General features: G+C 46.2%; 2 protein-coding genes across 9 annotated transcripts in view; both read right to left on the reverse strand.

The window, feature by feature from the left end:
- Nucleotides 1-26,381, reverse strand: part of LOC121453419 (protocadherin gamma-C4) — a 725,389-nt gene that overhangs the window by 152,199 nt on the left and 546,809 nt on the right. Inside the window, exon 1 of one of the 8 annotated variants that reach the window (XM_041660194.1) lies at nt 23,111-25,837. The exons of 4 other annotated variants lie outside the window; for them this stretch is intronic. In XM_041660194.1, the coding sequence (XP_041516128.1) occupies nt 23,111-25,531 (2,421 nt within the window). In that variant the 5' untranslated portion in view covers nt 25,532-25,837. Of the gene's footprint in view, nt 1-1,123; nt 3,615-6,484; nt 9,034-11,442; nt 13,825-23,110; nt 25,838-26,381 lie in introns of those variants that run through there. 3 more of the 8 variants (XM_041660200.1, XM_041660191.1, XM_041660197.1) reach the window with 3 other exon arrangements.
- LOC121453423 (protocadherin gamma-A3-like) lies at nt 17,665-20,236 on the reverse strand. Its single transcript, XM_041660211.1, is given in 1 exon segment — nt 17,665-20,236. A coding segment is annotated over 1 exon segment (2,448 nt). The 5' UTR covers nt 20,113-20,236.

The raw sequence follows: 26,381 nt of genomic DNA on the forward strand, positions 1-26,381 counted from the left end.
TAACTCATCAGTAGGAAAAGATTTTAATCGAGACCTATATTTTTGTTTATATAATTTTATAATCTAGGGACTGAGACGCAGTTCAGTTGGTAGAGCGCTTGCCGTGGAAGCATGAGACCCCACCTTGGTCCTTATACCATCAATAAGTAAATACACGAATAAGTGAGTAAATAATCCAAACCATAAAAATTTAGATATTTTTGTAGCTTGACGTAAGCAAGGTTGTAAACTTTTTCTTAGCATGTGTTTTTTCTTAAGAACAAGTTGTTCATGAAGATGCTATCTCACATGTACTAATAGAATTCACTCTTCATAACGAACATTTTAGGTTTCATACTTTGCTCATCCATTGAAAAGAAACCTGGGGGGCAGCTGGAAAGATGGCTTAGCAGTTAAGAACACTGACTGTTCTTCCAGAGAACCTGGATTCGATTCACAGCACCCACATGTTGGTTCACAACCGTCTGCTACTCCAGTTCCAGGGGATCCAGTGCCATCTTCTAGTCTCTGTGGGTACCAGATGCACCGGCGCACAGACATACATGCCAACAAAACACCCATACACATAAAAACCCCAGATTTTCATAAATTAGAAAAAGCATCCAGGAACCTCAAGACACTCTGCTTGTAAGAAACTCACGACTCAAAGTCAATTGAACACTACCCCACCTAACATACTTCGTTGATAACAAGCCACCACCGTGGGGGATGTGTTTCTTTCACATTCGATTTTCACAAACTTGATTATCACAAACAAGGGCCATGTTTATTCTGAATCACCAGGGATCTAAGAGGACCCCAAATCTGAGTATGAGAGCTCTGACATGAAAAGAACCTCGTAAGTTTCCAAGAGTGATGAGCTTTGGGGGTGGGAAGGAATGTAAAGAGGAAGGAAAAGAAGTAGCCGGTGCTGTGAACACTTGTAATGACGGGCAAGCAAACTGCACACCCAAGGTAGAAACCCTTCTGTAAGATGTGATTGGATAAGGTTTGCATTTAAGGCAGAACATTGGTCAAGGCTCACAACAAAATGAAATATTCAACAAAACCACCCCAAACCAATTAGTGATTTATTAAGAAACACTGAACCATAAGTAGAAAAGCGAACTAAATTGAAGCTCACCTTTGGGACAGAATCCGAGACAAAAGGAACCTCAGTGTCTCCAAGAGTATCTGGTATCCAAGAGGTGTCGTCACAGAGGAGGTCCTGAGGAGCCACTTCCGGAGTCACATTAAGAAAGTTAAACTCTGTCTTAGCTGACTGTGAGGCGATGCACACATTGTAGGAATAAGGCAATGTCCCCTGACTGTAGTTGGGGAGGACTCCAGTGGCCGAGTTGGAGCTGAGACCAGGCTGAAAGCAGCCCCAGGCAGCTGAGCTGGAGGAGCATCGCAGGCGCAGAGCAACAGCCAGAATCACCGCCAGAAGAAAGAGTACTGAGATCAGGGCCAAGGCCACCACCAGGTAAAACTGAAGCTCACTCTGGGGGTCCGATGGCAGAGGGTCATCGCTGAGGTCTGGCAGGACCTCCTGTAGGCTGTCAGCGAAGATCAGATGCAGCGTGGCTGTAGCGGAGAGCTGTGGCTGTCCACCATCACGCACAGCGACCAGAAGGCGCTGTCGCGCAGAGTCTCTGTCGCCCAGGGCACGCGCTGTGCGGACCTCGCCAGTGCGCAGCCCGAGGCTGAAGAGTCCGGGATCGCTGGCCTGCAGCACATGGTACGACAACCAGGCATTGTGTCCGGAGTCTGCGTCCACCGCCACCACCTTAGTGACCAGGTATCCAGGCTCGGCAGACCGCGGTACCATGTCGAAGAGCGCAGAGCCGTCGGGCTCGAGCGTGGGGTACAGCACTCGTGGTGCATTGTCGTTGCGGTCGCTTACTAGCACGCGCATGCTCACGTTGGCGCTGAGCGCGGGCGAGCCCTGGTCACGCGCCTGCAGTGTCAGCTGGAAGGAGCGCAGCTGCTCGTGGTCGAAGGCACGCTGCGCGAACACCACTCCACTGTCCTGGTTCACGGATACGAATGATAACAATGCCCTTGGCTCTATGTCGCTGGCTATGATGGAATAGGAGACCTGACCATTGGATCCCAAATCCGGATCAGAGGCGCTGACTTGAGCGATGGAGGCTCCAGGTGGGTTGTTCTCAGCCACGTGAACCACGTAGGAGGCCTGGTGGAAAACGGGTGCATTGTCGTTGACGTCTGAGATATGGAGGGTGATGATTACGTTGGAGGAGAGTGGCGGCTTACCCCTGTCGGTAGCTACAACGATGACGTTGTATTCTGGAATCTCTTCCCGGTCTAGGGTTCTGTCTGTCACTAGTTTGTAATAATTCTTCGAAGAAGATTTCAATACAAACGCTGCATTTCCCAAGACGTTGCAGTAAACGTCTCCATTTTCTCCAGAGTCTTTGTCCCTCGTTTTTATCAAGGCGACAACTGTTCCTAGTGGAGAATCTTCCGGTAGGGGGGTAAATACCGAAGTCACAATTACTTCGGGTGCACAATCGTTCTCATCCAGAATTTCCACTTGGACACTGCAGTGGGATGCTAGGTCTCCGGGATCTTTGGCTTCTACATTCAGGGAGTAACTCTTAGCAGTCTCAAAATCCAAATTATCCTTTGTCTTGATTTCTCCTGTTTGCTTGTCTAAGTTGAAAAAACGTTCTACTTGTTCATCCACATTGTGAAAAGCGTAAGTGATCTCTGCGTTGACGCCCTCGTCCTGGTCGGTGGCTGTCACCTGAAACACCGAGAAGCCTGGTGGCACATCCTCCCGAAGGGTGACCCTGTACACATCCTGGCTGAACACTGGAGGGTTATCATTGGCATCTGTGACTTGGATTCGGATCTGGGCAGTGCCACTTCGGGGAGGATCCCCTCCATCCACAGCAGTGAGGACCAGCTGGTGAAAATTTTGCTCTTCTCTATCTAGAAAACGTTTTAAAATCAACTCAGGATATTTACGCCCATCTGGGCTCTCCTTCTCTGTGACTTCAAAGTATTCATTGTCACCGAGGTAGTATTTTTGCAGCGAATTAGAACCAGCATCTGAATCCAGGGCTGGATCCAATGGAAATGCTTTACCTGGTCTGGTGGACTCTCCAATGTTTAAATCCACCTCACTCTGTTTGAATTGAGGGGCGTTGTCATTTATATCCTGAAGAATTACAGCTACATGAAAAATATTTAATGGCTTCTCAGCGACAATATCGAATTCTAGAACACACAGGGGCTGCTTCCCACAAACCTGCTCTCTGTCTATCCTGTTAGCCACAAGTAAATCTCCGCTCTCTGGGTTTACAGTAAAATAATCCTTCTCTGCGCTGACCCTCAGCTTCCGGGTGGGCAGACCCTGAACACCCAGCCCCAGATCTTTGGCGAGGTTTCCTACCACCGAGTTCTTGGCCAGCTCCTCGGGAATGGAGTAGCGGATCTGATCGGGGAGAGCTCCGCAGAACAAAAGCAGAAGGAAGGGCGACAGTACCTGCAGCCACCAAGCTATTCCGCTCCCAGAGCCCCGCCCCATCCTCCTGGCTCGCGGTGCTGCCGTGCTCCTTTGTCGGGGAGGGTGAGTCTTCCCTTAGTGGCTGAATCCGGCTAGGACCACTTTTGGGGGCTTGTTTGCTACATCCCGATTTATAATGGCTTCTCCTCTATGGTTGCTTTGCACAGGAAGTTACTCTTCTAGTCTTCCAAACGCGTCTGGGAAATGGTCTTTCTCTTCTTTTGACCTACAGCGACGCCCAGAGGTCTTCTCAGAAATTGCACCGAAGCTTGTAAATATTTGAATTTTTGTTGTTGTTGGTTTAGATTTATGGTGTATTTATTTGTTTTAAAATAGGTAATATATTGAAAATTTCTTAAATAAAAATGCTACATATAGTATATGTCCTTATTATCATCTATGAATCGTGTAGCAATCTTTCTTAAGTGGAATGAGTTCTACGTTTCTTGTGTATCTTTTGGGTAGCACAAACGACCTTTAAATAAACGTTGTCCCCTCCCCTCCTTTTATTGGAAGCAGTACACCATAACGTTCTCCATCTCACTTCTTTCATTCAGAACACCCACCCACATATGCGCTCCCTCCGGCTTTCAGTAAAGCGTTTTGTTTGATAATAGCACAAGAGCTCTGCATTTATTTCTCAAGTAGCAGCACCCCATATGGATAAATAGTAACTCGTCTAATCGGAAGTTGTATTTTCTTAAGGAAGCCCAGTACTCACTTATACAAAAGTATTTTTCTTTTATAGCTTGTGATGATAGCAACTTATAAATTATTTACTGTTCTCCAAATCACTGACATATATCACTCTGGCGGAATCTATTCTTAATGCCAATCTCTGAGTGTGTTTTACCCAATTTTAGGCCAACTGAGCAAACACCTCTGAGTTATGTTTTGTCACCACAGTGTTTGGAAACTGTGTCCTGGGATCGGCTCTCCCAGTGTTCATTTGCTCCCTCTTTCCTCGCCCAGGACCAGCTCGTTACCGCGAGTCTTCTGCATGGTGCACACCTTCACACTGACACAAAGCCACAGCACTGAGCCATATCCCACCATCTTACTATAGTTTCCACTTAGAGAAACCCTATGGATTTGTGTATAGATTTTCATTAATTCTGGATTAACTCACAGAACTCTATGAATGCTTAGGAGATAAAAGTGTTGTGTATCTCTGACACACAAAATACTTTATGTCATGTCAGGGGATGCTTTGTATTACCCCAGGTCACATAGTGATAAATCTTCCAAGAATAATTTGCAGGGACTCTGACAGTGGGAATGAGGTCAGCTGAGTAAGAATAATATCAGTCCAGAACCCAAGCCACCCAGCCTTACCTGGCGAAAACCAGAGCTAAGCAAATTCTGTTTTGTTGGGACTTAATGGTGATGTCATAACGGGTAATTAAGAAATTATGAAAATCACTCTTATGACTTATTTATATGAATGAAATAAAATTGTCAGTATTTTTGGTAATAATCAAGTTTGCACCAAAGGAATCAGATATCCTGGTGTACTTTGTATCAGCAACAACAAAATCACTGAGTTGGGCATAGTGCCACACACCTGTAATTCTAGCCCTTAAAGAGGATTGTGAGTTGCAAGTCATCTTGGATAAGCTACATAGTGAGTTAAAGGCCAGCCTAAGCTAGACAGTAAGACCTTGTTTAAAAAATATTTGAAATAACCAGTCCATGGAGAAGTTAATGTTACAGCTTAAGGTTAAATATTTTCCTCACTACACATAAATTGCTGTTGTGGAATATTCCTTTACACTGTGTGAAGATGTGTCACTCTGACTGGTTTAATAAAGAGCTGAATGGCCAGTAGTTAGGCAGGAAGAGGTTAGGCAGGAATTCTGGAGACGGAGAGGACTAAGAGAGGAAGAAGGTCAGAGTCACCAGCTGGATGCAGAGGAGGCAGGACATGTAGGAGGAGAGGTCACGAGCCATGTGACAGCGTGCAGATGAATAGAGATGGGTTGAGTTATAAGAGCTAGTTAGAAACAAACCTAAGCCAAGGCCAAGCTTTCATAATAAGAAACTTCTCTGTGTTATTATTTGGGAGCTGGCTGGTGGGACAGAAAAAAGACTCACTACAAATTGTCATTGTATAATTATAATTAAAAAAACCCTTTCAAGGAAAGAGAAATAAACTTCAAGCAAAGAACAGTTGAATGTAATACGGGGAGATTTAAGAAAATTCAGGTTGTGGTGTGTAAAATGGCTCGGTGGTGAAAGCACTGGGCACCACACCTGTCAACCTGAATTTGATCCCTTGGGCCCACGAAGACGAAGGAGAGAAGTGATTCCCCACAGTTGTCTACCAACATGGATATACACACAAAGTAAGTGAAGCAGAAGTTAACATGTTTTAAAATAGTCAGCCTAGACTCCCCATTAACATCACGAGAAAGGCGATGGAAGTAGAAATGTGTGTAATTTCCTTCTATTCACAAAGCAATTCTAGTCTTCAAATGTACATAGCAAAATAGCATTTAAAAATGGAATGGTTTAGAGGTATAAAACTAAGGAGCTCTCTCTTTCTTTTTTAGGATTTCTTTGTGTAGTTCTGGGTGTTCTAGAACTCACTCTGTAGAAAGACTGGCTTCGAACTCAACAGAGATCTACCTGCATCTGCCTCTCAAATGCTGGGATTAAAGGCGTGCACCACTACCCAACTAAATTTACGAATTCCCATCAAAGTCACTACAGAATGAAGATAATCCTGGTTTGGGGTGTAAATCAGTAATAGAGGACTCGCCTAATATACCCAAAGCCATAATCAACTCCCATAATTACAAAAATAAGGTTATTAATCAACAAATGGACTTTTATGCAGCAAGAAAGCAAGGGATACTAATAAAGAAGTTCATATATTTGATACAACACACATACAACTGGAGACACTTTATGAAACCCTATGTCTGTATTTTAGGATGGTAAGATTCATCACAGGAGTGACTCACTCACCTGAAGAAGACTGGAGTCTCCTTTTATTTCCAGCAAGTCTTGAGACACCAGGAGAGGATCGCTCTTTCCACAACTCTCCTGACTGATGAGCGTGTCTGCATAATTGGGCTGAGGGAAGATGAGGTGGCTCTTCCCCGAGTCTGCTGTGAGGGAGACCTCATGAGAATAGGTCTGTAGGAAAGCTTGCACACCATCCACACCCACAAAGTGAGACGTAGGCATGGATGACAACCCACTACCTGCAGCCCGAAGCAGGCGAGTGGCATGCCAGTGACGGAGCTTGTGTATCAGCAGCACAATGACAAAGGCTAAGAAGATGCACGAGACCACAGCCACAGCTACCACCAGGTACAGTGTGATGTCTGCATCTTCCCGGTCAATGTGAGTGTTAATGCTGCCCAGATCTGCCAGGATGTCTGGGATGTTGTCTGACACAGCTATGGTGAGTGTGACCGTGGCAGAGAGAGGAGGTTGGCCATGGTCCTGCACAGACACCACTAGATTCTGCTTGAGAGCATCTCTGTCCAGCAGGGCACGCGCGGTGCGCACCTCACCTGTGTTCAGTCCTACTGAGAAGAGCCCTGGCTCGCTGGCCTTGAGCAGGCGGTAGGACAGCCAGGCGTTCTGTCCTGAGTCTCTGTCCACCGCCACCACCTTCGTCACCAGGTAGCCAGGCTCTGCAGAACGAGGAGTCAGCTCCACCCCTGTGGAACCATCAGTGGGGAGGGTGGGATACAGGATCTCAGGTGTGTTGTCATTCTGATCCAGCACGAACAAGCTCAGTGACACATTGCTGCTGAGTGAAGGATTCCCACTGTCCCTGGCAGTCACTAGCAGCTTCAGGTCTTGAAACTGCTCATAATCAAAGGAACGCAGTGCATAGAGGACACCCGTGTTAGAGTTGATGGAGACGTAGGAGGACAGGGGCGCCCCCTGGATAGTGTCCTCCGACAGAGAGTAGATTACCTGGGCATTCTCACCACTGTCTGGGTCCTGGGCTGTTATGGTCAAGATGGAAGCTCCCCTAGGGTTGTTTTCTGGGATGTAGGCAGCATAGGAGGCATGGGTGAAGGTGGGTGGGTTGTCGTTGATGTCCACCACTTGCAGTGAGATATAAGTCTCTGTAGACAGCGGTGGAGTTCCCTGGTCGGTGGCCGTTATTGTAATGTTATATTCAGAGACTTCTTCCCTGTCCAGGCTTTTGTGTATCAACAGCCGGTGATAATTTCCGTAGGTCTTTTCAAGCCTGAATGGAAGGTTATCTGGAATAGAGCAAGCGACAAGGCCATTCTCTCCAGAGTCACTGTCATGCACATTGAAAAGTGCAATCACCGTGCCTGGGGAGGAAGCTTCCTGGATGGAGCTGGTGAGAGAGGTGATGGTGACTTCTGGAGCGTTGTCATTTGCATCCAGAACCGTCACCAGTACCTTACTTCTGGCTCGTAGACCAGGTCCATCATGGGCTTCTACATCAACGTCATAGAATCCAGAGTCCTCATAATCCAGCTCCCCCAACATTGTTATGTCCCCGCTCAGAGAATCCAACTGGAAGAGCTGGGATATTTTGTCTCTTACGTTCCGAAAAGAGTAGGTCACTTCTCCGTTGGCTCCTTCATCTGGGTCAGTGGCTTTTATGGTAAGTAGCCGGGTGCCTACAGGCAAATTCTCCTTCACGCTAACGTGATACTCTGGCTGAGTGAATATAGGAGCATTGTCATTGGTGTCTATCAGTGTTATTTGAATTGTGGCAGTACCGGAGCGAACCGGGTCGCCTCCATCGAAGGCGGTGAGAACCAGATGATGAACCGCTTCTTCCTCGCGATCTAAGGCGTTCTCCAGCACCAGCTCCGGGTACTTAATCCCATCCGCCCCATTTTGCACATCCAGGGAGAAGTGGTCATTCGAGCTGAGATGGTAACCCTGCAAGGCATTCGCCCCTATATCCGGATCAAAGGCCTCAGGAAGAGGAAATCTTGTCCCAGGATTTTCATTTTCAGTGACTTTTATTTCCCTCTGCTGTGCTCCAAAGCTGGGGGCATTATCATTAACATCAATAATTTCCACTTCCACAGCAAGAATCCTCACTTTATCCTCTAGGAGAATCTCCAGATTTGAGGTACACTTCGGGGATCTGTCACATAGCTCTTCCCTGTCGATCCTCCCTGCTGTCACCAAGCTGCCGCTTCGCGGGTTCAGAGCAAAGAGCTGGGTCTTACCTCTGGAGACGATGCGAACTCCGCCCTCCGCCAGCTTCCCAGGCTCCAGCCCCAGGTCCTTGGCTAGGTTGCCCACCACAGAGCCCCTTTCCAGCTCCTCTGGCACAGAGTACCGTAGCAGTTCCGCGCGGATGTCGCACAGGAATCCAAGGAAAATGCAGATCCATACTAGCCCCCTGAGGTCTGATCCGCAAGGAGCCGCCATTGCAGTCCTGTCGCAAAGAGTCCTGAGCTTGGGCGTTGAGTCTGTGCAAGCCTGAGGAGCCCCACAATCTTTGGGTTTCAGGATAATGTACTTGCACCTTTGGACGCTGGAGCTCCGGGGAGTTCAGACTGATGCTTTCCTTCAGACCAAAACCAGTCCTTTGTGTTCCGGAAATCTTGCTCTTATTAAATACCCGATTTTCACCTCAGAGTGGTGAACAGCGACACCCAGAGTAATAAACTGTTATTGCAACTAATTCTTGCTAAAACACCACCACACACTTTCCCCTTTCCTAATCTTTCTTTTCTAAAGGAGCATAAAGGCCAAAATCCTGTTGTTTAATTTGCAACAAAAATCCAGGAGTTATCCAAAGCTTCCTATATATCGAACTAAGTTAAATTATGGCAGAGTAATATAGTAGTTTTTCTGGGAAAAGGTTGTTTTCTATCTCATTTTGGTTGCTGCATTGTTCATCTCCCTACATCATTTTCAGTACTTTGCATTGTATGAGGGCCACATCCATTCCTCTCAGGACAGCAGTGGATGTGACGAGTGGAGAAAAGGGAATAGTGAAAAGACAGTGGCCCGCGGAGCCTGGAGGCCCAGCTCCAGTTAAAACCTATGCAGAAACAAATTTCCTCCCATGACTTCGCTCTCTGGATTCTGGGATAATTTTTCAATTCCATTGCAAGAAGGGTGTTGACTGCCCAGGAGGTAATCTTACCCCTGTAGAAATGGGTTTAGGGGAGAGATTCTAGGTGTGGGCTAAAATAGCCAACGCTATTTTACAGGACATTCTAGGTCACACACTGTGTCACCACTGTCAGTCTTTACAACAGCAGCCTCTTTTCTGTTGCTTTGTCAAGACAGGGTTTCTCTGTGTAACAGCCAGGCTGGCCTCAAACTCACAGAGATCCGCCTGCCTCTGCCTTCCAAGTCCCGGGATTAGAAACTTGTGCCACCACTGCCCATCCAACAGCTGCTTTCATAGACTACAGCATTTTCAGTGTTTAATGAGTCAAGTGCAAATCAAACTCAAATGATGAGTAAACAAATATTAAAATAAACTGTAGCACCAAAGTAGAAAAGTTAAGCTGAAGATATTTCAGGCCAGCTGTGGTGGTGCACACCTTTAATCTCAGCACTCAGGAGGCAGCGGAATCTCTGTGAGTTCCAGTACAGCCAGGGCCTTGCAGAGAGACTCTGTCTCAATCCACCCAACAGATATTTCAGTTTTTTTCTCATATAAGACACAACCAGTGGTCTCATTTTTACCATCACCAAGTCTATTATTTTTAATCACTGTTTTAAATTGCTTTATCACTAATTTCAGAAATAGCCCAAAGGAGCTATTTTAATAGTTTATTTCAATAGTTATGTATGCATCGCTATCATCACATATGCCACAGCTTTCTCGGGAAATCTAAGAAATTTTGAGACAAGTCAAAAAGTCTTCCACTATTTAAATTATTTCTTGCTTACCAATTAGCATGCACAAATGACCAAACTCTTAAGACGGCATAGAATCATATCATGCAGAATTAAAATATTTAGTCTTTGAAAGAGTAGGTTAAATGTGCTGTTTTACAATCTTTATTATTACATGTTAAGGAGTTGGAGATTAAAATTATGTCTTGGAAATAACTGAAAATAGTTATAAAATCTCAAAATGCTTGCAGATTTGACTCACAGAAGTTATTAAGGTAACAAGAAAGATACAAAATGTTTCATAAATAGAAAAATCATCACAGTCCTTGCTATAATGGTGACAAAATAGAATGAGCACAAAATAAATGATTTAAGAATAGTCAAAAGATCCATGGAGGGGTCGTCACGATGGCTCAGGTGGTGAAGGTGGCAAGCCCGAGAATCTGAAGAGTTTAATCCGGGGTTCCATGAGTGAAAGGAGCAAAACTGATGCCATATTGCCCTTTGACCTCCATATGCTGGCACGTGTGCCTCACTCCCCACAAATAAGTGTTAAAAAAGAAACTTGGGTGAGAATAATATTGAGCCACAGTTAGTAATTCAAATATGAAATATAGTAATATCTGATCCTTGCAGCAAGGCAAATAAGTGCTAACAAGCTTAACTATTGGAAGGCCGTGTCAAACGGATGTGTTGCAATAAAAAATTGTTCAGGTGAGAAGAGGAAATTGGTGAAGATGACCATGAACTTTAATCCAGGCAGAAAGAACTATCAATATGTTTATAAAGAGCTAAAGATTACTTTTAAAAAACCAGCCTCACAAATCAAGTGAGAAAGGGCACTAATATTATTAAGGATGCTGATCTATAGGAAACAGTCTCGAGCAAGATTTGCTAGTCACACAGAAACGCCAACAGTAAAGACCGAAACTGGTAATCAGATCATTTCCAAGATGACTGGGCAACCAAGAACTAATCTGCATCCACAACACTTTTTCAAGTAAATTGCCCCAAACAATGAAAAAAAAAGTGACCAAAATTGATTAATTTGTGCACGATCGAGAAGCGAATACAAGAAATAGTGCTTAAATAGCTCTTTAGAAACTTACCCGAAGAGGAGAGTCGTATGAGGTTTGGGGATTTTCATTATTGCCACCGACAACCACAGAAGGATCGTCACACAGGAGATCCTGAGGGGGAGCAATCTCTGGCGCCACGTGGAGAAAATTAAACCCAGCCGCAGTCGTGGAATGCGAAGCAACACATAGATTATAGGAATAGGGCAAAGTCCCCTCGCTGCAGTTGGGAGGAACCACAGGCTGAGATTTCCAGCTGAGACCAGGCTGAAAGCAGCCCCAGGCAGCTGAGCTGGAGGAGCATCGCAGGCGCAGAGTAATAGCCAAAATCACTGCCAAGAGGAAGAGTATTGAGATCAGGGCCAAGGCCACCACCAGGTAAAACTGAAGCTCACTCTGGGGGTCCGATGGCAGAGGGTCATCGCTGAGGTCTGGCAGGACCTCCTGCAGGCTGTCAGCGAAGATCAAGTGCAGTGTGGCTGTCGCTGAGAGTGGTGGCTGCCCACCATCACGCACAGCGACCAGAAGGCGCTGTCGCGCAGAGTCTCTGTCACCCAAGGCACGCGCTGTGCGGACCTCGCCAGTGCGCAGCCCAAGGCTGAAGAGTCCGGGATCGCTGGCCTGCAGCACGTGGTACGACAACCAGGCATTGTGTCCGGAATCGGCGTCCACCGCCACCACTTTGGTGACCAGGTATCCGGGCTCCGCGGCACGTGGCACCATATCAAAGAGCGCAGAGCCGTCAGGCTCGAGCGTGGGGTACAGCACGCGCGGCGCGTTGTCGTTGCGGTCGCCCACGAGCACGCGCATGCTCACGTTGGCGCTGAGCGCGGGCGAGCCCTGGTCACGCGCCTGCAGTGTCAACTGGAAAGAGCGCAGCTGCTCATGGTCGAAGGCGCGCTGCGCGAACACCACTCCACTGTCCTGGTTCACGGATACGAATGATAACAGCGCCTTTGGGTCTAGGTCGCTGGCTATGATGGAATAGGAGACCTGACCATTGGATCCCAAATCCGGATCAGAGGCGCTGACTTGAGTGATGGAGGCTCCAGGTGGGTTGTTCTCAGCCACGTGAACCAAGTAGGAGGCCTGGTGGAAAACGGGTGCATTGTCGTTGACGTCTGTGATGTGCACAGTAACCCGTGTCTTTGATGAAAGGGATGGCTTGCCCCTGTCGGTAGCTGTGATAGTGACGTTGTACTCTGAGGTCTGCTCCCGGTTCAGGGCCCTGTCTATCACTAGCTTGTAATAATTCTTGGAGGTGGGTTGTAATTTGAAGGGGAGTTCTTCCTGAATATGGCATGTCACCAGACCATTTTGTCCAGAATCCTTATCTCGAACTTTAATGAGGGCTATTACTGTTCCAAGGACCGAGTCCTCTGGAACCTGGTTAGAAAAGGACATGAATGTCACCTCTGGGACGTTGTCATTCTCATCAAGAATTTCAATCTGAACATTACAGTGAGCCGTGTGCACTCCTCCGTCCCTGGCTTCTACACCCAACATGTATCTGCTCTTTTCTTCAAAATCCAATGTACCATTAATTGTAATAGCTCCAGTATTTGGATTGAGACTGAAGACGAGGTTAGTACTTGCTGGACCGTTTAGGAAGGCATAGGTGATCTCTCCGTTAACATTCTCATCTTGATCTGTGGCTGTCACTTGCAGGACGAAGGTTCCCAGGGGCGTGTTTTCACGGAGGCTAGCTTTGTAAATGTCCTGACTGAACACTGGGGCATTATCATTAGCATCGGTGACCTTGATCCAGATCTGGGTGGTACTGCTCAGGGGTGGGTCTCCCCCGTCGAAGGCGGTCAGGATTAAGTGGTGGGAGCTCTGATGTTCCCTGTCTAGAAGTTTTTCCAGCAGTAATTCTGGGTATTTATCTCCATCGGGACTTTCCTTCGTTGACAAGGAGAAGTGTGAGTTGGGGCTGAGAGTGTACATCTTCAGTGAGTTGCTTCCCACATCGGCATCGCGTGCGGAGTCCAGAGGGAATTTTACCCCCGGTAAGGCTGACTCACACATCTCCAGTTCAATGCTTTTCCCAAAGAAATGTGGCGCATTATCATTAATATCTTGGATGGCAACAATTACATGGAAAATATTCATCGGGTTTTCAGTAACGGATTCAAACTCTAGTGCACACTCAGATTTCTTCCCGCAAATCTTCTCTCTGTCTATCCTGCCACTCACTAGCAAATCCCCACTCTCCGCACTAACGCTGAAATAATCCTCTGCACTAACTCTCAGGTTTCGAGCTGGCAATTCCTGAACACTGAGTCCCAGATCCTGGGCTAGGTTCCCCACAGGAGAGCCCTTGGCCAGCTCCTCCGGAATGGAGTAGCGGATCGGCTGGGAGATGGCGCCGCAGAACAAAGGCACCAGGAAGTGAAGCAGTACCTGGTTTGCCATGGTTCCAACGCCTCTGGGGTTGCTCTGCCGTTCTGAGCGCGCAGGGAAGCTTCTTTTTGCGTTTTTTTTTTCTTGGATTTTTAAAAAGATAATCTGTGACCTACCTGGATGTGGGTAGGATTTGTCAGGCGCTTGAAGGAGCCGGACGGACGGATGTTCTCATAGGTGCAGGAAAAAGCAGACAAGCCCTGGCTGGACTCGGCTGAACAGGGAACCCCTCTCTTCTCTTTGGTCAACAGCGGCGCCTAGAGGTTGTCTTGTAAAACTGCGTATCGTGCAGCTATTAATCCTCAAAGCTTTTGTTTTGACTTTTAATTTGTTTGAAGGAACCAGGCATTTACATTTTCCTTTAGTTTTGACATTTTCTTGTTTATCATCATTTCATGAATGTTTTCGTCACTATACATTCATATTTTTCATTTCGCAAAGCGTGCTTTTTTTTTCTTCCTTTTTCCAGTTTTGGAGAAAAATGCCATCAATGACTTCACTCTGTGGCACTATTAACTCAGGTCTGACTGTCGCATCCCAAAAAGTGAGTGGATTTTTACCCTCATTATTCAGTGAACTCTGACCTTTACCTTTCTTCAAGTTTATTGAAGTAACTTCTTTACTTAGCATTTTAGTTCCTCTGTGTATTTTATCAATTCAACAAAACTTCTCAAAGATAGTCTTTGCAAGAGGAGTGGCGTTTCCAGAGATATTTTAATGCACGGATAGTCTTTGCAAGCCATACTATTTCCAGCTAGGTATATCAGGGCCTGATAGCCTATTAAAGGTGGCAGTGTAGTATTTAGGCTTTTATGATGGTGAATCTTGCATAAAACATATTTATTTTATGAAACAAATTCTTTCTAAATATGCAGTACTCTATAAACCAAATTCTTACTTCAATCGGTTAAATGTCAGTAATTAATAAAGTTATTGATTGCCAGTAAATTTTGGCAAGACATTGACAGTCTTTAAACATTTAATTTTATTATTTCCAATTTATCTTATTTCTTTATTTTGTGTTTAGGTGTATGTGTATATGCATGTGCACTCATGTGGAGGTCATAGGACACACTGGAGCCGGTTTCTTCCTCCCATCGTGTGTGCCAGGGACAGAACTCAGCTTGCCAGACTTGGAAGCGAGAGCCCTTACTCCTGAGTCATCTCACTGGACCCAAGCACTCCATTTTAGAACATGATCCTGGACTTAGGTAACTCCAAAGCAAATTTCCTTATTTCTAATGCAAAAACAAATCAGATGACAATGGTTTAAATGCACCTCTTAAGTTTCATCCATTAGAACCCCAGTCTCCCAACCCATGGTATAACAACATCTGGAGGCAGGATCTTTAGGACATGTTTGGGCCAGGAAGGCTTTGCCTTCATTGGTGAATCAGTGTTTGGATGTTGGATTATCATGTAGCTGGCTCTGTTATAAAATAGCAGTCTCTGAGATATTTGCTTTGTTTTTATCATATGATGCCCAACATGTGATGCCCCCTGTCATGTGACGACTCTGAAGGAAAAGCCCCAAGCAGATGCTGAGCAGATGAGAACGCCATGTTCTTGGACTTCTCAGCTCCCAACAACCAGATAAATGAATCTTTATTTTAATGATAAATTTCCACGTCTCAAGTATTTTCTTAGAACAGCAAAAGTCAATGGGAAGTTATCAGCTCATGGGTTTATTTCACCGTTCTGAAGCGCTCAATCATCTCCAGTAGAAATAGATTATATTTTCCCTAAGATTTCCTTTTTCTTGTTTTCTCTGCTTCCTGCCTTTACATTCCTTTCTACAAGATTCCACCATATAAATAAATCTTTAATGAGAATATAGTTTTATGTGCTTACAGATATTGTCTTCGGGATCTATTGACTCACACATTTCAATGTTATAGTTTCTAACATATTAAGGGAAAATTCGTCCCTTTGAGATGCAATGAAATACATTTAGGCTTGTTTTTGGATAACCCTCTCTTGTAGCTACAAGAGTAAAATAATTTCACAGATTTGAGAATGGACCCACAACTTCTGACTAAGGAAAGTTCTAGAACATACACAGGATTCCTATTTCATTGCTGAGATAGATGGTCTAGGGATCTCTTACAGAGTCAGAGAAATATTTTCCTCCTGTTTTGAAATAATATTTTTTTTGTGTTGGCATATATTCATTGTATATGAAACTGGACTTCACAGGACATTTTTATACAAATATATATTGTACATTGGGCATACGCCCCTCTATCCACCATTGCCTCCTTTTTCTCTCCCTTTCTCTCCTGTTAGTCCTGCTTTCCCTAACAGTCTCACTTTTACTTGCATAACTCTCTCTCTCTCTCTCTCTCTCTCTCTCTCTCTCTCACACACACACACACATATCATTTTATGTATCTATATAAAACTTAGTGTCCACAAATGAGAGAAGTCATAGTATTTGTCTTTCTGAGATTGACTTATCTTGTTTAATATTAACTAATACAACTTAACTATCTACAGTTGCATTCAGTTTCCTGCAAATAACAAAGCTTCATTTTTCTTTATGACTGAAAAATTCCACTGTGTGTGTGTGTGTGTGTGTATATATATATATATGTGTGTGTATATATATATATATATATAACATTTTCTTTATTCATTCCTCTATTGGTAGATATCTAGGTTACTTAGTCATTGTGAACAGTTCTGTAATTAACATTGATGTGCAAATATTTCTGATATGTTGACTTACAGTCCTTTCGGTAAATATCCAGGGATGACACAGCTACAGTCCAGGTTTAAAAAAAATTCTTAAAGGGTGATAAATACCAGTTCAAGATTCATATGGTTTAGGTGAGTAACTTTCCACCCTCAGACAAAAAAGATAAAATCAACACATACACACGCACACACACACACGCACACACACACATATTAGGCACAAGGGTTTAATGATCTGACTAATATCTACTTTTCCTTTTGAGATAGTTCTTGCTCTTTTGCCCAAGTTGGTCTTGAACTCCAGTCTTGAGTAATGTCTCCTCCATAAACATACTGCTATACCTGTCTCCTTCACTTCTTATCCTATGATTTTTATGTCCTTAGGATATAAAGACTGGCATGTGGTGCCTCCCAGAACTGGGGAGGGAGAGGCAGGAGTATTTCTGTGAGTTGGAGGTCAGCCTGGTCTACAAAGCACTTCCAGGACAGCCAGAACTGTTACATAGAGAAAACCTGTCTCAAACAAAACAAAAGGAAACAGAACAAAACAAAACAAACAAATGAAGTAAAGACTGTGGTCTGACTTGGAAAAGTTCTGACAAAATCTTAGGGAAGCATAAAATACTTTGCATTTATCCTGTCTCCCTACTTGTTTGTGTCAGTCAGGATGGGTTGATGGGCAGGAGTGATCTAGTTCAAATCACAGGGGTTAATACGTGAAAGAGCAGCTGAGGTCCAGCTCAGTGGTCCAGCAGGTGGTCGGCTGGACTCTGGATTCTACCCCAGCCATTGAACAGGGAGAATGAAACTGTGACAGGCCCATTTCTCACAAGTGTGTGCACCATTGTTGGGTCACCTACAAGGCTCTTCTCTCATTACAGTCACTCAAGGACATAGGTCGAAGGAGCAACCATAACTTCAAAGGGTAAGGGAGAGAACCGGAATCCTCATAATGACAGAGTTACCCCTGGAAGTGCCATGTTACTGCCAATACTCAACATATTGACCAGAATGACTACCTAGGCCCACTTAGCCATAACAAGGCCAGGAAGTGCAGTTTTCTCATGGCCAAGTGGGACACAGTTAGAGAAAACATGATGTACAATTACATTGTTGTTTTAAGGTTTTATAAGAACCACACTGGCAAATAAATGTTCATAACACTCAAAGGAGTGAACTCACCTCAAGCAGGTTGGGGTCGTCTTTTGTTTCAAGTAAATCTTGCGATGTTATAAGAGGCTCGCTCTTCCCGCAGCTCTCCTGGCTGATGAGCGTGTCTGCATAGTTCGGTTGTGGGAAAATCAGGTGACTCTTCCTAGAGCCTGCGGTAAGAGAAACTTCCTGGGAATAGGTCTGCAGGAAAGCTTGCACCCCATCCAGACCCACAAAGTGAGAGGCTGGTACGCCAGCCAATCCATTTCCTGAGGCTTGTAGCAGGCGCAATGAATGCCAGCGTCGTAGCCTGAGCGCCAGCAGCACAATGACAAAGGCCAGGAAGATACAGGAGACCACAGCTACTGCCACCACTAGGTAGAGTGTGAGGTCGGAATCTTTGGGATTAGTCGGGGTGTGGATGCTTTCCAGGTCCCCCAGGATGTCAGGGATGCTGTCAGCCACTGCTATGGTGAGTGTGACAGTGGCCGAGAGAGGGGGCTGGCCGTGGTCCTGCACAGACACCACCAGGCTCTGCTTCAGGGCATCTCTGTCCAGCAGGGCCCGGGCAGTGCGAACCTCGCCTGTGTGCAGCCCCACTGAGAAGAGCCCTGGCTCGCTGGCCTTGATCAGACGGTAGGACAGCCAGGCGTTCTGTCCTGAGTCTTTGTCCACTGCCACCACTTTTGTGACCAGGTATCCAGGATCAGCAGAGCGAGGTGCCAATTCAACACCAATGGAACCATCTGTAGGGAGGGCAGGATAAAGGATCTCAGGCATGTTGTCATTCTGGTCCAGCACAAATAGGCTCAGTGTCACGTTGCTACTGAGTGGAGGGTTCCCACTGTCACTGGCTGTCACCAGCAACTGCAGGTCTCTAAACTGCTCATAATCAAAGGAGCAAAGAGCATACAGGACACCAGTATTGGAGTTGACAGAGATGTAGGTTGAAAGTGGCACCCCCTGAAGTGTGTTCTCAGCCAATGAATAAGTAATTTCTGCATTCTTGTCAGTGTCTGGGTCCCGTGCCGTAACGGAGAAGATGGAGGCTCCCCTAGGATTATTTTCTGGAATATAGGCTGAGTAGGAGGCACGGGTGAAGGTAGGAGGGTTGTCGTTGATGTCCGACACAAGCAGAGTGATACGAGTTTCCGTGGACAACGGTGGTTTCCCCCCATCGGTGGCTCGTAGACTGATATTATATTGAGACACCCGTTCACGGTCCAGAGATTCGGCTGTCACTAAGCGGTAGTATTGGTCTATTGATTTTTCTAGAGTAAAGGGCAGATTGCCTAGGACAAAAACTGTGACTTGTCCATTCAGGCCAGAATCTCGGTCATGTACGTTGATGAGAGCAATTTCTCTTCCAGCAGGGGCTTCTTCTGGGACTGAGCCTGTGAGAGAAGTGACTGACACTTCTGGCGCGTTGTCATTCACATCCAGAACCGTGAGGAGAACCTTGGCTCTTGAAAAAAGACCCGGCCCATCTTGTGCTTCAATTTTGATTTCATAGAACACAGCATCCTCATAATCGAGACTTTTTAATATCGATATATCTCCAGTCACCGAATCGAGATGGAAAACCTGAGCAATTTTTCCAGGCATTTTATCCAAAATATAGGAGACTTGGGCATTGAATCCCTCATCGGGATCAGTGGCGTTCACTGTGATCAGCCGGGTGCCCACTGGCACATTTTCCAGAACACTGACATGGTACTCTGGCTTAGTAAACACGGGCGGGTTGTCATTTGCATCCACGACTATCACCTTGATGCACAGCTTGCCGGTGTGAACAGGGTCTCCACCATCAGAGGCAATGAGATCAAGCTGATGAACTGCCTTTTTCTCGCGATCCAAGGCTCGCTCCAGCACTAGTTCTGGGTACTTGACGCCATCGGTGACACTGTTCACAGCTAAGAAGAAGTAGTCACTGGGGTTGAGCTTATAGTTCTGCAGGGAGTTCATGCCCACATCTGGGTCAAATGCAGTTTTAAGTGGAAATCGAGTTCCGGGATCTGTTAATTCACCAATTTTTATTTCCAATTCGTCTGTTGGAAAACTAGGCGCATTATCATTAATATCGCTGATATCGACTTCTACCTCAAATATTTTCAGCTTATCCTCTACAAGGATGTTAAAGCTGACGAGACAGGGCGCGCTCTGGGCGCACAGCTCCTCCCGGTCTATCCTGCCCGCGGTGACCAAGCTGCCGCTTCGCGGGCTCAGAGAGAAAAGCTGCGACCTACCTCTGGAGACAATGCGGACTCCGCGCTCCGCCAGCTCGCGAGGCTCCAGTCCCAGGTCCTTGGAGATGTTGCCCACGAAGGAGCCTTTGTCCAGCTCCTCCGGCACCGAGTAGCGGATTTGCCTGAAGCCAGTCGCACCCGGCTGCCCCAGGAGCGCGCACAGCAAAGCCAGGGCTCCAGCGGTTCCTAGTCCCAGGCAGATCATTTCCTTTCTTGCTTTTTTCCCTCTGAATTCCCACGATGGGTCCTAGCCTTACACCCTCATGGAACTAAATCTTTCATGGGCTTAATTCACACACCACAGAGCTGGCTGATGCTGTGGTGTGAGCTTGATAGATGCTTCTGTCTTTTCAGACTGTTCTTGGCGTTTCTCTGCAGCAGGGAAATGGTGGACTGTGCGTCAGCGGCGCCTTTTCTTCTTGCATGGTCAACAGCGACACCCAGAGGCCTAATCAGTCACTGCACACTTCTAGGTAAATCCAAATAACCCTTTGCTCCTAGCTTCAGTCCTTTCCATTGGAGGCAAGGGAACGAGCACTGATTTCACATAACTGAAGTGATATTTGTTAAATTGTGTGGCTTCAAGTTATTTTTATTTGATATGCAGCACCTTAACTCCACTTATACTGCTTCAACATCAGCCATATTTATGGATTATAATTCTTGAAGTTGGTCTTTGATATCCTGACATATTAGTTTTAATACTTTTCACTTAACTGATTCGTTAAAAGGACACACGGTTGGATGTCAGACAATATGCTTTTAAAAAAAAGATTTAATGTGGAATATGTAGATCACCAGTTCTGTCACAGAGTTTATGCTGATGAAAAATCACTTGGGGCTTACCGTGCGCTGAAATAACTAGCACAGGGAGAGTGGCCGAGGAGGACGGGAAGGTCTCCAATCTGGCTGTGGGGTTTAGCGAAGGCCTTATTGAGAAGTGTGAGAAGAGCGGACCAGGGGAAAGGCGTGGGTGTGAGAGAAATCACAGACCTCGGGCTACTGGAGACATTCACCTTGCCCAGGTGCAGAGGTGTATGAGGACATCTTTTTAAAAACTACAGGTGACGCTGGTAAAGATAAGCTTGTGTTACCTCCAGAACCCCCTGTCCTGTATATTTTCTTCTTGTAGCACAGAGATAGAAACAAAGATAGGCGTGGCGGTACATGCTTTTAAGGGAGAGAGCATTAGAGAGGCAAGGGAGGGTGGATCACTGTGAGTTTGAGGCCAGTCTGGTCTACATAGAGAGCTACAGGCCAGTCAGGGTTACACAGTAAGGTCTTGTCTCAAAATAAAACAAAACAAGTAGAAATAAAACAAAAAATGTCATTTCAATCATGATGCATTGTAGATGTATCCATAAGGTGTTTATTCTTAGGGGTTACTGCCTCAAAAGGAACTCTGTTTTTAATTTTCTTCTGTTTATACTTCATTATATGCTTACATGTAAAGATATTGTGACACTCTGTTCCAAAGTGAATTCTGAGTTTATCTCATAGATACTTATGCAGTACTAACAAACACATGGAATACATTTGCCCCAAATGTTCTAGCAGACACTCTTGGATGTAATAAGGACTCCAAGCACCATAGGAGATGTAAATCTACCTCATACAAGTTTCAATTAGTGCATGGTTAATTTCCTGATGAAAACAAGCTGATTCTTAGCATTGGCACACCCACTGTTAATAAGTGTATGATCAACACACTAAAACCAACACAGGAGGAATAGAGAAGGAAAACCAAGTGTTTATAAACGGAAGGTTTTTGGCATCTGATGCAAAGGAAACTTGGGGAAAACAGCAATTGTATGATATGGTCTCTGAATCCCTTCTATCGTCTCTGTGTACACCAAGCATAAGAGTTATTTTTCAGGATAGCAAGTCAGTATGATTTCCAGATCTGAGAAAAATGAAGTTTCAGTGAAGAAAAACCTGCTACTGCTACTTTACCAGCTTGCTATTGGGTGCACAGTAAGCTCCCAAGGAGCACGGAGCTACCTCCAGAGACTGCTGTTTGCAGCTAAGCAGAGACACCATGGCATGAAACTCTGTAGGGAACATATATCCTAGGGATGGAGGCATGACTCAGTGGCAAAGCACAAGCAAAATGAGGTTTCGGTTTCAATATACACCACTTATGCACAAACATATATGGGTTTGAGATGTAGCTCACGGTGAGAGTGCCCGCCTATGGTATACAAGGCCATGGGTTTGATTCCTAACACTGAAAAAATGCATTTTTCTTGTCTTGTCTTTGAGACAGGGTCTCATTTTGTAGTCTTCGCTCTGTTGGAGCTTGTTATGTAGATGAGGGTTGCTTAGAACTCACAGAGATCTGTTTGTCTCTGCCTCCCCAGTACAAGTGGTTAAAGGTGTGTGCCACCATGCCCAGATAAAATTCCTTCATTTAAACAGATATGGGTACGCAAACTAAGGAAAATAGGTAACTTCTCTGAAAATCCGAAGAAGAAATATTAAGATCAAGTGTGAGAATCACTGGGCAGTTGCGGCGCACACCTTTAATCTCAGCACTCGGGAGGCAAAGGCAGGCGAATCTCTGTGAGTTCGAGGCCAGCCTGGTCTACTAGAGCTAGTTTCAGGAGGGCTCCAAAGCTACACAGAGAAACCCTGCCTCAAAAAAAACCCAAAATAAACAAAAAAGAGAAAGAATCGTCAACCAAGGTGTTTCATAATTCATACACAGATTCAACTATAAAGCAAGCCTTACATTCAAAGGAGGAAGAGTCTTCAATTAATAGAAATCCAAAGTATGCATTGCACACACACACACACACACACACACACACACACATTATATAATGCATACATTGCAGTGCTGGGAACCCATCTCAAGGCCCAGTGCATGCAGGGCAGGTAAAGTACCACTGATCACCAGCCCCAACCTTTCCCATGGATGGGAAAGTTAAGAAACCAGTGCATTGCTAACAGTACTCTTTTGATGATTTAAATGTCACCATCAGCTATTAATCCATGATTTCCATTCATTCCACAATGATTTTAACTTCCCGTGCCCACGCGCACTCAAAGCTACCTGGTAATAGTTCACCTGGATTCACTTAAGCTTCAGTACATCTTCAAGGAAAAGCGGGACTAAAACACACATATATTAAATACCCGGGGCAACTAAATAAATAGGTAAATTTAGCAAAACAACATGAGCGTATTTAAGAAAAAGTTACCTGAGGGGTTTCTTCTCTTTTATCATCGAGTAGAGACTGGGGTGCTGAGAGGAAGTCAGTTTTCCCACAGCTCTCCTGGCTGATGAGAGTGTCTGCATAGTTTGGCTGAGGGAAGATGATATGGCTTTTCCCCGAGTCTGCCGTGAGTGAGACTTCATGGGAATAGGTCTGCAGGAAAGCACGCACCCCGTCCACTCCCACAAACTGTGAGGCAGGGATGCCCCCTAACCCATCTCTTGAAGCCTGGAGCATGCGAGACACATGCCAGCGCCGCAGCCTCAGTGCTAGCAGCGCGATGACGAAGGCCAAGAAGACACAGGAGACCACAGCCACTGCCACCACCAGGGAGAGGGTAAGTTCTGAATCATCAGAGGTGGCAGGGGTCCTGATGCTGCCCAGGTCAGCCAGGACCTCAGGGATGCTGTCAGCCACTGCTATGGTGAGTGTGACAGTGGCCGAGAGAGGAGGCTGGCCGTGGTCCTGCACAGACACCACCAGGCTCTGCTTCAGGGCATCTCTGTCCAGCAGGGCCCGGGCAGTGCGCACCTCGCCCGTGTGCAGCCCCACTGAGAAGAGCCCTGGCTCGCTGGCCTTGAGCAGGCGGTAGGACAGCCAGGCATTCTGTCCCGAGTCTTTGTCCACTGCCACCACCTTAGTCACCAGGTATCCAGGTTCTGCAGAGCGAGGTGCCAATTCAACACCAGTGGACCCGTCTGTGGGGAGGGCAGGGTAAAGGATCTCAGGCATGTTGTCATTCTGGTCCACCAAGAACAGGCTCAACGACACATTGCTGCTCAGTGGAGGGTTTCCACTGTCCACCGCTATCACCCACAGCTGCAAGTCTTGGAACTGCTCATAGTCAAAGGAGCGGAGAGCATAGAGGACTCCAGTGTCAGAGTTGATGGAGACGTACGAGGACAGGGGCGCCCCTTGAAAGGTATCTTCAGCTAAAGAGTAGGTTACGTGGGCATTGTCATTGCTGTCAGGGTCATAGGCCAGCACTGAAAAGATGGAGGTGCCCCTGGGATTGTTTTCAGCAATGTAGGCAGAGTAGGCCCCCCGGGAAAAGGAGGGTGGGTTGTCGTTGATATCCGCCACCTGCAGTAAAAGGTGGGCATCTGTGGACAGAGATGGGTTCCCTCCATCCTTGGCACTTAGAGTGATGTTGTAAAAGGAGAACTGCTCCCTGTCAAGAGCTCTGGTTGTAACCAGTCGGTAGTAATTGTCCACTGACCGTTCCAACTTGAAAGGAAGCGTCTCAGGAAGTGAACACGTGACAACGGCATTCTGCCCAGAGTCCCTATCATGCACATTGAAAAGTGCAATTACGGTTCCGGGAGGAGAGTCTTCAGGAACAGAAGCAGTGGCGGACGTCATGTAAAATTCCGGGGCATTGTCGTTGACATCTAGAACGGTGACAATGACCTTCGTCCTGGTCAGAAGGCCTGGGCCATCCTGAGCTTCAATATCGATTTCATGGAATTTAGCTTTCTCATAATCCAGACTTTTGGTGATTGTTATATCTCCAGACGTTGACTTTAGCTCAAATACATCTGCAGTTTCTCCAGGGGCTTGCTCCTGAAAATAAGTCACTTGAGCATTGTATCCCTCATCCGGGTCAGTGGCTGTCACTGTGAGTATCCGGGTGCCTATAGGCATATTCTCAGGAACGCTCACACGGTACTCGGGCTGTGTAAAAGCAGGAGCGTTATCGTTCGCGTCCAGGACCTTCACGCGGATGCGGCAGGTGCCGGATCTCACTGGATTTCCCCCGTCGAAGGCTACAAGAACAAGATGGTGAACTGCCTCTTCCTCGCGGTCCAAGGCACGCTCCAGCACCAGCTCTGGGTATTTGTTCCCATCGGCCCCAGTTCGCACATCCAGAGAGAAGTGGTCATTTGAGTTGAGTTCATACTTCTGGAGGGTGTTCTCACCCACGTCCGCATCATGCGCACTCTTAAGAGGGATCCTGAATCCTGGTGTAGTCGTTTCGCTGATTTTTAGTTCCGGCTCCTCTACTCCAAAGCGAGGAGCATTGTCATTAACATCTGTTACCTCCACCTCTACGGAATAAATAGTCAGTTTATCTTCCAGTAGTAGGTTAAAGTTCATCAGACAGGGTGTGTTCTGGGCGCACAGCTCTTCCCGGTCTATCCTGCCTGCGGTGACCAAGCTGCCGCTTCTCGGGTTCAGAGCAAAGAGCTGCGACCCACCTCTGGAGACGATGCGGACCCCTCGTTCTGCCAGAGCTTGAGGCTCCAGCCCCAGGTCCTTGGCGATGCTGCCCACGAAGGAGCCTTTGTCTAGCTCCTCGGGCACAGAGTAGCGGACCTGTCCAGCTCTGGCCTCCCACAGGGAGGCCCAAAGGGCGCACAGCATGATCAGCATTCTGTACCGGGGCAGCTTCTGCAGCGTCGCCATTTCCCTTCTGCAGCCGAGTTTCCTCCGAACCTGCTTCCAGCACGGTGAGTCCAGTCCTTACTCCCCCAGGGTCTGAGACGACCAGTATTCACCGGTTCCAGGTCACCGAGGAGAGAGAACTAACGGACGCTGCTTTCAATTTCCTTGCATCTTCTCTGGCCGGAAGCTGCTGACAAACCGCCAGTCCTTTGTGTTGTGCCAGCCCTTCAGTGGGATTGGTTGACTGTCTTTTACTCCTTAGGTGGTCAACAGCGACGCTCAGAGGCCTAGCCAGTTTCTGCACTCGCGCAGGCAAACCCATTTCATGTTTTCCTGTGACTTAACTCTCAAGAATGACTCTTTACACTAAGATGCCGTATTATTTACAGTAGAAGTAAGCATTTAAAGGTAGGGACTTCTTTTCAGAACTCGTAAGAATAGTGTAAATATACGTAACCTGAGATGGTTGCTAGGAAAGTATTGCGGAACGTTTAAGGCTTAAGCCAAGGGCTGTTGGCCTTGATGCCTCACACTGTCTCCCGAACCTTTTCTTATCTATGCTCAGACAAAAAGGTCAACATTGGCTACATTTTCTTATACGGTAAGTGTTCTGAATTTGAATTTTTGTGCTCTGTTGCTTAGCATTTAATGCCAACACTTGATATGTAAATTGTTGATCATCAGGCACTAAACAGCACATGTGCCTGACACAAGGTTTGATTGACTCTTAGTTGGAGACCAGTTCTCAGAAACTTTTAGGGTGGGGAAGATGAGGAAAGTAAAGAGGATCTTATTAAAGAGTATCGATGCCAGATTTGGTGAAAAGCACTGACCCTTGGGGACATGCAGAGGAAGGGGACCCAACTTATGT

This window comes from Microtus oregoni, unplaced genomic scaffold (assembly GCF_018167655.1).
Source record: "Microtus oregoni isolate MIOR12 unplaced genomic scaffold, Mior012 000011F_ref0000422, whole genome shotgun sequence".
NCBI classification, from domain to species: Eukaryota; Metazoa; Chordata; class Mammalia; order Rodentia; family Cricetidae; genus Microtus; species Microtus oregoni.